The sequence below is a fragment of the Artemia sp. Qi Xiang Cuo genome, chromosome 3 (genome assembly GCF_049724085.1).
Source record: "Artemia sp. Qi Xiang Cuo chromosome 3, ASM4972408v1, whole genome shotgun sequence".
In the NCBI taxonomy this organism is placed as follows: domain Eukaryota; kingdom Metazoa; phylum Arthropoda; class Branchiopoda; order Anostraca; family Artemiidae; genus Artemia; species Artemia sp. Qi Xiang Cuo.
In genome coordinates, this window is record NC_142796.1 from 25935299 (window position 1) to 25951489 (window position 16191).

The 16191-nt window shown below is 34.7% G+C and overlaps 1 protein-coding gene across 3 annotated transcripts in view; it reads left to right on the forward strand.

Moving 5' to 3' along the window:
- Positions 1–16191, forward strand: part of Cadps (calcium-dependent secretion activator 1) — a 245037-nt gene that overhangs the window by 9574 nt on the left and 219272 nt on the right. For all 3 annotated transcript variants that reach the window (XM_089085689.1, XM_089085690.1, XM_089085691.1), the window contains exons 2-3: positions 2613–2842; positions 5484–5656. In XM_089085689.1, coding sequence (XP_088941815.1) covers positions 2645–2842; positions 5484–5656 — 371 coding nt within the window. In that variant the 5' untranslated portion in view covers positions 2613–2644. The remainder of the gene's footprint in view (positions 1–2612; positions 2843–5483; positions 5657–16191) is intronic.

The window sequence follows — 16191 nt, forward strand, 5'->3', positions numbered from 1 at the left end:
ATATACTTTCATTGGAGTTGAGAGGTGAGTTTAAAATGATGCTTGGAACCAACTTCCCTGTCCGCTGTTGCTCACAAAAATCGAAAGGGGGTAAAACTTGCCACACACAAAAAGCGTTTGAGATCACTGAATAGCCTGGGTGTGACTAGAGGATTTGAGACTTCAGGTGGTGACGACAGGAGTAAGGAGGGAGGGGATTTGCTGTTATTTTTTCAGAACTTTTCTTTATCCATGTTTTCGTATGTTTTTAGGAGGGTTTCTTTTTGGTTTATAGCTTTAAATGGTTTTTCCTATTGAGTTTCCTCACACAAGTGTATTTGAGCCAATGGGGTGTTGTTTTTGTTCGTTGTATCTCATTGTGAATAAATTTGACGCATTTAATTTAAGATAACAATAACAGTCGGTTTGGAAATTAAGGGCTGAATAAGATTATTCTTGAATGAAATTGCCAAACCTTGTATTTCTAGATCCATTTTCCGTGCAAACTCTTTTAAAGTCGATTCAATATAATCATTTTAAAGGAATTTCAAAATTGACCATTTGATGACCGTATTACAACCCAAGTCAGCTAAAATCAACGGTAAAATTCTAAACAAATTAGAATTTAAAGACCTTAATTTCCGTAGTATTTTTAAGATTCGGAGCATTCTTGTTCCTAGCCAAGTTTACACCATTTCATTTGTAGTACTCGTACAATAAAAAAAATAAAATAGAATAAAACCTCGCGTGGAAGGAACATTGACAGAAAATCAAACAAAGGATACTTTATAAAGTTTCTAAATTGTGCTTTGGAGTAACATTACTGTTTTAGTCACATTTTATTTATTGTTTTTATGGTGTCAGTGGTGTGTAGATTGATGACGATAATAGAGGAAAATTCGACGCTTTTTCTCGGTATGGTAATCGTGAAACGCTAAAATAAAGCTGCTCAGAAGTTGACAAGTGAGCGAAAATTGAAATAATTCATGCTTCAAGCTTACTAGATAGTATGGACAAGAAACACAACGAAACTCTCCAAACTCCAGAAGTAAATATCTTAGGGATCTTTTAAGATCTGACTCGAGTAAAGCATTTAGAGATCTATCGAATTGAGTTCCACATAAGAAATTAAAAAAATTGGTGGGAAGTGAGATCTAGCATAATAGGTATGCTTTTTTGGGGAGGAGTCACCATATCCTTATTATAAAGACATATAGTAGAATCATGTTTGGTTGAAATTCAAAGTAAGTGTCATATTTTTTTGGGGTGGGGGGACTGACCGAACCTCTGTGGGATGCACCCGTAAGGATTTTCCTTCGGAACATCTATCAAAACGGATTGTCAAAGACCAATCAAACTCTATAAGACAAAAGAGTAATAATTTGGAATTCGGGATGTTTAGTTATCAGGCCATAATTCATACTCTGCGTAGGGAAAGGTACCTAAATTTGTGTTTTCAGGGCATATACTAAAACTTCTCTGATAGTAAGAGTGAGCATGACTGCCCTGTATAGAGGAGATCTCTAAATATTTTCATTTGGATAAGTTTTAGAATGGATTGCTAAATTTTGACAAAGTTAGTGATTGCTCGTTTTTCTTTTTCTCGAGTCTGATTTTGATTCTAATTACATTCTTGTCATGAAATATTTTCTCAGAAGGGAGTATCAGATCTAAGCCAAACTTGGTGGGGAGTAAGTGTTAGGCTTATAATTTTGCCCTTCTGTGTACAGTTCAGTTCAGTTCATACAGTTCAGTCTTTGTAGAGGGAGGGAGAAATGAGGTATCAAAATCTCTTCTCGTCAGCTTAGTTTACTGGAATCATGGCGAGATTCATTCTGCCAGCCTCTTGAACAACAGCTATTTTGTTGTTTCGAGCATGTGTAACGAACTGGACCTTTCTGAGGTAAGGGATGCACTCCAGTGTTACTAGATGTTTGGCATAAGGTAGCAGAGCCTTAAAAATAGAAATATGTCACAAGCACAATTTTTCCCAGCGAAAGGGCAACACAAGCACCATTTTTCTAGCAAAAACGTGTCAAAGGTGCAATTTCCCAAAAACACTCACTGTGTAAAATGCGCTAACTTGAAGAACTCAAAAACCCCCAAATTGCGAAAACACATCCCATTTGACAACACTGCTAAACCCTTGTCATCTGCAATCATAAGAATAATCCATTTATTGGACCCTGATTAAACATGGTAGAAATGAGCATATAGGACTTTTGTGGCCCCTTCAGTGAGTTCGATTTCGATACGATAACATTAATAGTTGTATTGATCCGCACATGGGTCACAGGTGCTGCCGTACTTCATGGAACCTTGGCATTAAATGTGTATTCAACACTAATTTTAAAATCTTTGAAGAAATTTTCCTTTTTGTTTTTTATTTATCTTTTCGGTAGTTAATGCGAGATATGGCAATCTGCTAAGTATTCTGAAGAATTAGTGGGCAGGTAAACATTCGGGAATGTTTTACGATGCATATTTGTGCGTTAAACATCGTGTGCACATTAAGCACACGAATTCTCCTCTATCATTCTATCATTGGTAAATTCTCCTCTATCATTTTAGATAGTGAACACTTACCTAGATCTTTAATTTTCTAATATCTTAAATTAATTTCTGGTTGACAGGCGAAGATGATTCGAAGAGGCCAAACAGACAAATGCAGCAATCCCTTAATAGTGAAATGCCTATGAGTAAAGAGCATCTTTATGATATGTTTCAGCAGATCTTAGGAGTGAAGAAATTTGAGCATCAGCTATTATTTAATGCGCTGCAGTTAGATTCTTTGGACGAGCAGGCAGCAGCGATTAGAAGAGAGCTCGACGGACGATTCCAAAAAGTATCAGAAATGGAAAGGGTAAGTTTGATACTCTTTGACATGATAATGTTAACGTGTTAATTAGATAGCAAATAAAATATAAATGGAAGTAATAAAAACAAGGCAGGCTATTTTGATAGTTAAAGGAAAATGAAATCATTTTTGTTAATAAACGGTAGAAAATGAAAAAAAGAAACCTTGACAACAGTAATCGAAGCTCTAAAAATCAGAATTTAAAAAGTATTTTAAATGATATCGCTTTTTATGCAGATTCTGAATTCGCTAAATTTATTAAATAAAAGGTCACGGAAAAAAAATTATTACAATAAAAGAATTTTCGTCCTTGTGGAAAAAGGAAGAACAGATAATAATGCATGATTATACACCATGTTTTAACGAAGAAGCTACAAAGTTGATCTTAAGAACAGGTAGATTGGGATGTATAAAAATTACGAGAGTTTTTTTTTAGGGCCAAACTTTTCTTCTTTTTTTGGAATCAATTTTGAGTATATGCACATGCGCAGAGAAGGGAGGGAGGAATGTCCAACTTTTGTCATTAAACATGTATTCTATTTTTCCCCAATGCTCATTTAATTTTCATTAAACCAGTTATGAATTGTTCAATGTTCATTTAAACCACAAAACTAATTATAAATTAAGACTCAACTGTGTCAAAGCCTCATACTACATGTGAGCATGCACAAGAGCACTATAAGACAGGCAAATAAAGACGAACCGAAAGGTAAAACTGTTTCCTGAAACTCTAGTTCAGCTGTAGGAAGTGATTGAATAGGAACCTTTTAATGCCATTATCCACTGAGACATTTAAGAGAGTGTCGGGAAAAAGATTGTGAAAATACTTCTAAAGCCCGAACAGAATAGCTGTTGAACCATAGCTGCCACATGATCACGTGTGAAGTGTGGAGCACTTCTTTTGGCGTGGCTGCAAGGAAATGGTAAATATCTTACCTTTCTTTAATAGCAAAAGAAAATGTATCTGTTTTGAAGGGGGAAATGCCGAGAAGCGCAAATAAAGGGAACACGTAAGGTGTTATAGTAGGAGCGAAGGAAGGGATTCCTTAGTGATATCGTATCTAGTAGAAGATAAAATATTTATATTCCATAGCAATGTGGTATGGGACGATCGGAAACATAATGTCTAATTCTTTATTTCTTAAGTTCATAACGTTGATTTTTTCGAATTGTGCAATATGTAAAACTAATAATTCAATAAAATCACTTTTTCCTTAGCTATAAATAGATGGTGTTTCAGTCGATTCTCGAACTATACAAACTGTTTGTATAGTTCGTTTGCATAGTATGTCCCAAATTGGCTGCGGAAATTTAACGGCGCTTCTTATTACTTTTTTCAAATCAAGATGCGTAACCTACTTTCTTAAACTCACTCTAGCGAGTGGCCTTGTCTGTTTTCTCACAGTAGCGGTCTTAGGCCTCATAGTCAGGGGCGAAGAAGGTACCTTAATACGAGTGTAAAAATATAAAATAAAGGAATTTTATGTCAGCGTTTTTTTTTTGTTAACAAAATTTCCAGATACCTCGCTATTCTTCTGTAACTTTTTAGTGGCGATACCTAGAAGGAATTGTTTTCTGACCTCAACCTGTCCAAATACTTTACCCCCTCCCCCCCCCTATGTGCAAATATATAGCCCAAGTTATATATTTCCTATCTATTTTGTCACTTGTCGATGTCATGTCTCATGCTAAGATGAAAGAAACTAACGAAGAAACCGGTTTGTTCTCGAGTTTTACACAGCGTAAACTTGAGTGAGTGACGCATAATACACAAGTACCCAAATTCCTTCCCCCTACAGAAAAAAAAATCAAATAAAATTCTCAAATTTGGAAAGCCTTATTTTCCACGGGGGGTATTTTCTGGGGGGTGTATTTACCGTGGGGGAATTTTCCGAGGGAGGTATTTTCCACGGGGGGGATGGTATTTTCCGGGGAGGTATTTTCCGCGGGGAGGTATTTTCTGCGGGGGGGGGGTATTTTCCACGGGGGAGTATTTTCTGGGGGGGGGGTAAACGCCGGCCACCTTTTGTGTCGGATTTCAGAAAAACTTGGGGGGAGCAGCTTCCCAATTCTTTGCCCAAGCTTAGAATCGCCACGGTTTTCTCATATCCAATTTAGTTTTCAATATGCTTCGTAGATTTTGTTTCCGAAATACGTCACATCCTTTCTTCACCCTTAAAAGTGGTTGAAAGATACAACCTGTGGTGTTACAAATTTTGCGCCGTGAATTTTATGCCGATAATAGTTTCTCCGTATAAATAACTACTTGTTTATGACAGAAAAAGCTGCTCAGTTTTTCTGCTGTGTTGTTATATATATGTGTTATAATAATAATGCCCATTCAATTGCATACTGAATTATTAGAGTAATTAATAACAATTTATATCATTATTATTATCACAATCGTTCTCTTCTGCCATAATTCCTTGCTGAAAATCTGTCACAAGACGCGAATAAGTTGTTTAAAAGATTTGTTATTTGATAAGATAGATGATAGTGTATTTTTCTTAAATCAATGGGGGTTTATGGGGGTTGGAGAAGAAGGAAAAAACGGCATCGACACCAACATATTTTAGCCCTTTACTGTGGTACGCCGGCGTGTCGTAGCATACCAACTAAGGCATTTACCTTAGCTTTCTTTTTTTAGAACCGAAAAATGATGCCCAAGTTTGTGCTAAAAGAGATGGAATCACTGTATATTGAGGAACAAAAATCAGCTATAAATCTTTTAATGGCGAATTTGGAGTCTCTTCCAGTTTCAAAAGGATCAGCTGATTCCAAATATGGGCTTTCTAAAATTAGAAGATATAATCCTAGCAGGTAAATTTGTTTTTTGTAGTTGTCACAGTCTTACTACGATAAATAAATTGCGAAGGGCAAAAATTTGAAATTAAAAAAATTAATTTTTCTAAAACTTATTTTCAGAAATTTCTCGCTCTATCAACGTTCACTTTTAAGACAGAGAGTCTGGCTACGACAAAATTTTTGCTTCTGTCACCACCCCATCCCTGTTTATTTCAACTAAAATCGGTTTTATTTTCAATCTAAATTGATTTTGTATATACTAGCTATTTGTTCTTCCAAAATGCACTATTTCCTTTCTTTCTCATAGAAATACTTAAAAAATGCAGCCCATGATGTCAGAATTGCTTTTGCCTGGCGTTATAGCTAAAATTCAAACAAAAATTTGGAATCCTATTCATATTTATTTTTCAACTCTTTCAACTATCACCTTTGTAGCCTTTCCAGTGACAGAGTTTCTTTTCATCAGAAAACAATTTCTTCTATCACTTTCGTAGTCCCCATTTATAACATTTAAATAAATAGGACCAAATTAAATAATTGGGTTTTTCGGAAGCCAGTATCGCTAAATCTTCTTAATAAATGCATATTCTTAGGCCTCAGCTTAAATACTGCTGATTAACTATTAAATTTAATATATTCACAACTAGTGAACCCGCTAGTTGGGATTAATAGTAATGTATTGGTTCCAGGGCACAATTATAATTAATGCTCATTAATTATTTGTTACTATCTTCAGCCTAAAATGGTAGATATAAATTAATTTAGTCCCTAAAATAATTAAAATATAATGCTTATAATACAGAAGGGGCTACAACCCGTTCAATACATATAGTAATGCAGTCCGTTTAATGCATATAGAAATGCGAATTGCTTGTTGTTTTGTGTAGTTTTGTTGTTTTTGTGTTGTTTGTTGTTTCGTCGTGGAAGGGAAATAATTACAAACAATTTATTTTTATGAACACACACAATAGAACACAACCAATGATTCATCATGAAAATAATTGTCTGAAGAATGGATAATGATGTGTAACCTTCTCTTGACTTATTTGCCACATGTTTAAGAGTTTTTTATTTTAGCACATTTGATTTCATTGGTATCTGGACGATTGCCTGAAATATTGAAATAATTTGCTTGCAGCTTTATATTCTAAAATTCAAATATATTATATATGCAACCAAACAGCATTAAAATAAATTATTGGATAATTATTAAAATAAGGTTTAGGTACTGAATGGTAAATAGCTTCCATTAAAAACTATAATTTGCTTAAAATATACTATACTAGCAAAAGCCTAAATTTCTTTACTACTTTAGATCGTAATTGGTGAATCTGAAGCTAAGAAATATAAATTTCTATCAATAATAATTTCTAAATAACCATGTGTGTCAATTTTTTTGATTTTATAATTAAGAACAGTGCTTTCCTGATATTTTAATTTCAATTGCCCATTTATTAATAGTATTGACATTTGACCTTTACGCTTGATAATAATGCTCCACTCTAATCGTTCGTGCCGTATCATCTATAAATAGTGTTGAAAAACCATTTGATTGCACTTTTGTCTCTGGTATACTCAACAATTTTCTGGAGTATCAAAAAGGCTTTGGTGATGGCGTATCGAAGGCTTTCTCTTATCTCATAAAAATACTACACAACATTGTTGTTGATATCCGGAAAATCAGTAATTTCTAACATCAAATCTGACTTAAACTTTTCTGTTGTTTGTCTAGATTCAGTTAAATATTTAAAAAGTAATTTATTGTACTTAAAAAGAAGATGAGATGATTTATTAAAGACTCCTTTAAGCTTTTGAAAATTTTACGATAATAGTTCCTTTCCATTATATCCCCTCTTGTGGAACGGAATGGTTCAAACATTTTTCTATGACTCATGAAATAAACATTCTTAAATACATTGATTCACCACACACAGGAATGGCAAGAAAACAGTACCAGTACTGCTTCTGAATATTTGAGAAGATAGCCCATCATATGATTTCCTTTCCATTACAGTTCCTATCCATTACATCCCCTCTTGTGGAGCGGAATGACACAAACATTTTCCTATGACTCATGAAAATGACATTTTTAAATACATTGATTATGACACAGAGGAATGGTGAGAAAACAGTACCAGTATTACTTCTGAATATCTGAAAAGATAGCCCATCATATGATTTCCTTTCCATTATACTTCCTTTCCATTACATCCTCTCTTGTGGAGCGGAATGACTCAAACATTTTCTATGACTCATGAAATAAACATTTTTAAATACATTGATTCATCACACACAGGAATGGTGAGAAAACAGTACCAGTACTACTTCTGAATGTCTGAAAAGATAGCCCGTCATATGATTTCCTTTCCATTATAGTACTTTTCCATTACATCCCCTCTTGTGGAGCGGAATGACTCAAACATTTTCTATGACTCATGAAATAAACATTTGAAAATACATTGATTCATCACACACAGGAATGGTGAGAAAACAGAACCAGTACTACTTCTGAATAACTGAGAAGATAGCCTGTCATATGATTTCCTTTCCATTATAGTTCCTTTCCATTACATCCCCTCTTGTGGAGCGGAATGACTCAAACATTTTCTATGACTCATGAAATAAACATTTTAAAATACATTGATTCATCACACACAGGAATGGTGAGAAAACAGAACCAGTACTACTTCTGAACAACTGAGAAGATAGCCTGTCATATGATTCCCTTTCCATTATAGTTCCTTTCCATTACATCCCCTCTTGTGGAACGGAATGACTCAAACATTTTACTATGACTCATGAAATTAACATTTTAAAATACATTGATTCATCACACACAGGAATGGTGAGAAAATAGTACCAGTACTACTTCTGAATATCTGAGAAGATAGCCTGTCATATGATTTCCTTTCCATTATAGTTCCTTTCCATTACATCCCCTCTTGTGGAGCGGAATGACTCAAACATTTTACTATGACTCATGAAATTAACATTTTAAAATACATTGATTCATCACACACAGGAATGGTGAGAAAACAGTACCAGTACTACTTCTGAATATCTGAGAAGATAGCCTGTCATATGATTTCCTTTCCATTATAGTTCCTTTCCATTACATCCCCTCTTGTGGAGCGGAATGACTCAAACATTTTCTATGACTCATGAAATAAACATTTGAAAATACATTGATTCATCACACACAGGAATGGTGAGAAAACAGTACCAGTACTACTTCTGAATATCTGAGAAGATAGCCTGTCATATGATTTCCTTTCCATTATAGTTCCTTTCCATTACATCCCCTCTTGTGAAGCGGAATGACTCAAACATTTTACTATGACTCATTAAATTAATATTTTAAAATACATTGATTCATCACACACAGGAATGGTGAGAAAACAGTACCGGTACTACTTCTGAATGTCTGAAAAGATAGCCCGTCATATGATTTCCTTTCCATTATAGTTCCTTTCCATTACATCCCCTCTTGTGGAGCGGAATGACTCAAACATTTTCTATGACTCATGAAATAAACATTTTAAAACACATTGATTCATCACACACAGGAATGGTGAGAAAACAGTACTAGTACTACTTCTGAATATCTGAGAAGATAGCCTGTCATATGATTTCCTTTCCATTATAGTTCCTTTCCATTACATCCCCTCTTGTGGAGCGGAATGACTCAAACATTTTACTATGACTCATGAAATTAACATTTTAAAATACATTGATTCATCACACACAGGAATGGTGAGAAAACAGTACCAGTACTACTTCTGAATATCTGAGAAGATAGCCCATCGTATGATTTCCTTTACATTATAGTTCCTTTCCATTACAGTCTCTCTTGTGGACCAGAATGACTCAAACATTTTCTATGACTCATGAAATAAACATTTTAAAATACATTGATTCATCACACACAGGAATGGTGAGAAAACAGTACCAGTACTACTTCTGAATATCTGAGAAGATAGCCTGTCATATGATTTCCTTTCCATTATAGTTCCTTTCCATTACATCCCCTCTTGTGGAGCGGAACGACTCAAACATTTTACTATGACTCATGAAATTAACATTTTAAAATACATTGATTCATCACACACAGGAATGGTGAGAAAACAGTACCAGTACTTCTTCTGAATATCTGAGAAGATAGCCTGTCATATGATTTCCTTTCCATTATAGTTCCTTTCCATTACATCCCCTCTTGTGGAGGGGAATGACTCAAACATTTTACTATGACTCATGAAATTAACATTTTAAAATACATTGATTCATCACACACAGGAATGGGGAGAAAACAGTACCAGTACTACTTCTGAATATCTGAGAAGATAGCCTCATCGTATGATTTCCTTTCCATTATAGTTCCTTTCCATTACAGTCCTCTCTTGTGGACCAGAATGACTCAAACATTTTACTATGACTCATGAAATTAATATTTTAAAATACATTGATTCATCACACACAGGAATGGTGAGAAAACAGTACCAGTACTACTTCTGAATATCTGAGAAGATAGCCTGTCATATGATTTCCTTTCCATTATAGTTCCTTTCCATTACATCCCCTCTTGTGGAGCGGAATGACTCAAACATTTTACTATGACTCATGAAATAAACATTTGAAAATACATTGATTCATCACACACAGGAATGGTGAGAAAACAGTACCAGTACTACTTCTGAATATCTGGGAAGATAGCCTGTCATATGATTCCCTTTCCATTATAGTTCCTTTCCATTACATCCCCTCTTGTGGAGGGGAATGACTCAAACATTTTACTATGACTCATGAAATTAACATTTTAAAATACATTGATTCATCACACACAGGAATGGTGAGAAAACAGTACCAGTACTACTTCTGAATATCTGAGAAGATAGCCCATCGTATGATTTCCTTTCCATTATAGTTCCTTTCCATTACATCCCCTCTTGTGTAGTGGAATGACTCAAACATTTTTCTATGACTCATGAAATAAACATTTTTAAATACATTGATTCATCACAAACAGGAATGGTGAGAAAACAGTACCAGCACTACCTCTGAATATCTGAGAAGATAGCCCATCATATGCTAAGGGAACACTATTTTTAAACTTGCAATTATCTTCTTAAATTCACAAAAACAAATCTCAATACGGGGTTTATTAAAAAAAGAAAAAAATGATACAACAAAACACCTAACCCTTACTAAGGAGGGCTAATTGTTACCCTCCTTAACCCTCCTCAAACGTAGTCAATGTTTTAGCCATACATTTCATAGGGGTTAGTAATGTATGAGCGCTGTATTTTTTAACTGCCTCCTCATAGTAGCTATATTGCAACGCTTTTTTAAATACTGGCTCAACTGATTTGTCACGGTCTCTTGACCTTTTAGCGCTTCATGATTATAAATAAATAGTAATTTAGAATGGGGCATTTTCTTTCATTATTCTTAATTTGTCTTTAAGCATTCATTAAGTCTTCCATAGATAATTAAATGTGTCTGAAGCATTTATCATACTATGCTTTTTCACATTTTCTTAAAATTTAAACCAGTCAATTTAATAGTTGCAAAATGCAATATATTTTTTCTGGGGGAAATTGCATTTTCCTTTTTCAAAGACATTTTTTAATTAATCCACCCCAACTGTGATCCACTTATCCTTGGTTTCTTAGGAGAATGTATTTCTGCTAAACAATATTTCATGTTAGGGCAACAGGCATTAACTTTATTATTAAAAATATTATTAGTATTTACTCAAGGATGTATAAGAGTCCTTTTCATTCAATACCGAACTCAATGCATTTGAAATCTTATGAGGGAAATGTTTTCTATACGGAGTAAAAATAATAAAACTTTCTGCAATTTATTCTAACGGTTACTGAACGCCAGCTTTCCTCGTTCTAATTGGTTACAACTCTTGATTTGTTCTCTTTAGTCCGAAACCTAAGGGGCTTAGTTTTAAATTATAACTACTCCTAAAAAGTACGTTCCAAGATAAAAGGCTCTTGATGCATAGTAATTCACTCTGAACCCATTGCCTTTGACAGGTGATTTCCAGAACAAGTTTAAAGTAAGATATATCAGTAAGATTACTTTCAGACTGCTTCAGTGACTGAGATTAAAATGTTTTATAATACTTTAGCAAAGACTGAATGCTTTGTAAGTGAACGAATTAGAATCTAGGTCAATGACGCAGTGAAAAAATTAAGTTCCAATAGTGGTTCGAAATGGTTTTATATTTTGTCTCCTGTTATATACTAAAAGAATTGTTTTTAATCTATAATTTGTTTCTTTTTCTTTTTGTTTCTGTTTTATTTTCCTTTCAAACGGACTTATTCCATTTTAATACAAAATCCTCTAACTAATGGTTTGTTTGTAATTGTGTTTATTTCCTTATAGATATAATTCTGCTTCTGAATCCTCATAAGCTATGATTCAATCCATTCTTTTGTTAAATATAACATACTATATGAATATATATGAATAAATATTTATATTTAAATGCTAAATTTGCACTTATAATAGACAGGATTTACATTTACTAATGCAAAAATAAATATTACATTTATTAAAGTGTAACATGCTATCATTGATATTAATGAAATAGTGTCATTTTTGCTATAGTCATTATCATCACCATGAAAGTAGTTTAGGAGTTATACTTTTATTATTCCTTAAGTTTTTTTTCAGTCTAGAAATTCAAAGAATTATTTCACCACTTTGAGAATAAAGATAGAAGGAAAGCTATTTCAAATAGTTCGTGGTAACGAACTACAAGTAAAGAGCGACCCGGCTCAATAGTAACCGAAACTCTAAAAAACGAAATTTTGATACCAATAGATACATCAAAAGAATTAAAGTTTTATGCTGATTTCAAATATATAAGTTTTATCAAGTTTAGTCTTACCATCATAAGTTACAAAAGTTACAATGAAAACATTTGCCTTATTTTCGAAAAAAAGGGAAAATACCCCCTAAAAGTGGTAGAATCTTAATGAAAATCCCTTCATCAGATTAAGTGTATCAAAAACCCTACTGTAGAGGTTTGAAGCTCCTATCTGCAAAAATGTGGAATTTTGTATTTTTTGCCAGAAGAAAGTTTTTTTTTCCTGGGGTGACCGTATCGATCCAGTGCTCCTAGAATATCAGGAGAGGACTTATTCGAACAGAAATTAAAAGGTCTAGTGCCCCTTTTAAGTGACCAAAAAATTGGAGGTCAACTAGGCGCCCTCCCACGCTCATTTTTTTCCCGGAGTCACCTGATCAAAATTTTTAGATGACCATTTTGTTCAGCATAGTCGAAAGTTTTATAAATTTGTCTTTTTAGAATGACTTCATCCCCCACAGTTCTCAGGGGAAGGGCTGCAACTTATGAACTTTGCCCATTGTTTACATGTAGCATTGGTTATTGGGAAGTATACTGACGTTTTCAGGGGTGTTTTTGTTCTGGTGGAGGAGGGGGGGGGTGTCAGAGGAGGGGGTTACCAGGGAGATTCTTTCAATGGAAGATATTTTCATGGGGAAGGGACATTTCTACGAAGGGGACGCCAGATTTTCCAAAATTATTTAAAAAACGATCAGAAATTACATGAAAAAAAGGTTTTTTCAACTGAAAGTAAGGAGCAACATTAAAACTTAAAACGAACAGAAATTATTACGTATATGAGAGGGTTCGCCCCTTAGTAAATACCTCGTTCTTTACGCTAAAGTTTTTTTAGTACTTTCAAAAGAGCTATCTATTCTAATTAAAGCGGCCTTTGTGATTCAGGGTTTTTTGATTCGAACAAAATTCGATCGTATCGTATCTGTCGTATCACAAGATAAGTCATAAAAAAGTAAAATTAGTATGCAAATTTTGTTTTAATTTTTCATGTACGGCGAGCCAAAATTAAAGCTACATTAATTCAAAAACGTTCATAAATTAAATAAAAAAATCAAGTTTTTCTTAACTGAAAGTAAGGAGCGACATTAAAACTTAAAACGAACATAAATTATTCCGTATATGAAAGGGGCTGTCCTCTCCTCAACGCCTCGCTCTTTACGCTAAGGTTTGACTTTGTCTCACAACTCCATTTTTTTAAACAATAAAAAACTTTATCGTAAAGAGCGAGGCGCTGAGGAGGGGACAGCCCCTTTCATATACGTAATAATTTCTGTTCGTTTTAAGTTTTAATGTCGCTCCTTACTTTCAGTTAAAAAAACATGTTTTTTTTTATTTAATTAGCCACAGGAGTCACGTATTACCTGGTTCAAGCTGAGTACAAAAAGCGATGTTTTGACTTTTAAACTTTATTTTGGCTATACAGGAAGTGGTTGAAATAAAACAATTTTCTTGAATTTTGAAAAATTTACTTTTGTATCTATTTGTTTATTCTGGGCTGAAATAAAACACGACATCAGACGCATCTGCCTGTATGTGATAATGCCTCGGATTTTCAGTTTGTAAAATGAGTAAATAAAAATTAAGTTTTTTTAACTGAAAGTAAGGAGCTATATTAAAACTTAAAACGAAGAGAAATTATTCTATATATGAAAGGGGCTGTCCCCTCCTCAATGCCAATAGAGATTAATGTAAATTAATAAATAAATCTTAAAATATTATAATCTTAAAATAAATCTTAAATTGAATATGCAAATCAAGCTTGAAACGAACAAAAATCACCACAAACAAGAGTTTGGGTATGACCTCCTTCTCTCACTGTAAAATTCTAAAACCTACTGCGTCATTGGCGCTACGTTTCTACGTTTCTACGACGTTCTACATTTCTATAGTTTCTACGACGACCCCTTCCATATGAAGTGACCCTGAGAAAAGAAAATAATCAGAGGCAACGCTATAGCGTTGCCTATAGTAAAGGCCATAGAACTCCAATGTTTTATTATATATTATTATTATTATTATTATTTATTTTTTTTTCCAGAGGCACTTCATATGGAAAGGGTCGTCGTAGAAACTTCAAAGGGGGCTCATTCGAATGGAAATCGAGAGTTGTAGTGCCCTTCTTAAGGGTCAAAAGTGATTGGAGGGCAACTGCCCCCCCCACACCCATCATTGCCCCAAACACATCCAATCAAAATTTTGAGATAGCCATTTTGTTCTGCGTAGTTGATTTCCAGATAGAAAATTCATTTTTGACGAGAAAACTCCGCCACAACCCTCAGGGCAAGGTTTTCCTGTTAAGCCCTGGGGGTATGTAAGGATTTTATAGAAGGTGGAGTCGTAGAAACTTCAAAAAAGGTTGATTCGATGGAATATTCAAAGAACTAGTGCCCTTTTTAATAGTCGAAAGGGATTGGAGGGCAACTAGCCCCCCCCCCACGCCCATCATTCCCCCAAACACATCTAATCAAATTTTTGAGATGGCCATTTTGTTCAGCATAGTTGATTTCCAGATAGAAAATAAGTTTTGGAGGAGGAAACTCCGCCACAACCCTAAAGGCAGGGGTTTTAAGCTGTACCTTGGGGGCATATGAGGTTTTTATAGAAGGCGTTGTCATAGAAACTTCAAAACAGGCTCATTCCATTGGAAATTCAAAGGGCTAGTGCCCTTTTTAATATTCGAAAGTGATTTGAGGGCAACTAACACCCCTCTCACGCCCAACTTTTCCCCAAACGCATCCAATCAAAATTTTGAGACAGCAATTTTATTAAACGTAGTTTTAAGTTCTGGAAACTAGGTCTTTGAGGATGACAACTCCCCCACAGCCCTCAGGGCAAGGGTTGTAAATCATGCCCTGGGGGCATATAAGGTTTTGAATAGACAGCGTTGTCCTAGAAACTTCAGAAAGGGCTCATTCGATTGGAAATTTAAATGGCTAGTTCCCTTTTTAATAGTCGAAAGTGATTCTTAAGCAACTGACACCCCTTCTACGACCACCATTTCCCCAAACACATCCAATTAAAATTTTGATATAGCAATTTTTTTCAACGTAGTTGAAAGTTCTGGAAATTTTAGGTTTGAGCAGGACACTCCCCTCACATTCTTCAGGGTCAAGGGTTATAAGCTATGCCCTGGGGATATATATGGTGCTTATGGAAGGGATGCTCGTATAAACTTCAGTGAGGGCTCATTTGATCTGAAATTGAAAATTCTAGTTCACTTTTTATGCTTCAAAAGATATTGGAGGGTAAACAGCTCCCCCCCAAATCCTTTTTTCCCAAATGCATCCAATAAAGTATGGCCTGGGGGCATAGAAGGTTTTTACAGAAATCGTTGTCGTAGAAACTTCAAAAAAGGCTCATTCGATTGGAAATTCAAAGGACTACTGCCCTTTTTAATAGTCGACAATTATTGGAGGGCAACTAGCCCCCCCCCCCCCCACGCCCATCATTCCCCCAAACACATCTAATCAAAATTTTGAGATGGCCATTTTGTTCAGCGTATTTGATTTCCAAACAGAAATTACTTTACTGAGCAGGATACTCTCTCACAGCCCGCAGGGCAAGGGTTTTAATTTATGCCCTGGAGGCATATAAGGTTTCTATAGATGGCGTTGTTGTAGAAACTTCAAAAAAGGCTGATTCGATTGGAAATTCAAAGGGCTAGTGCTCT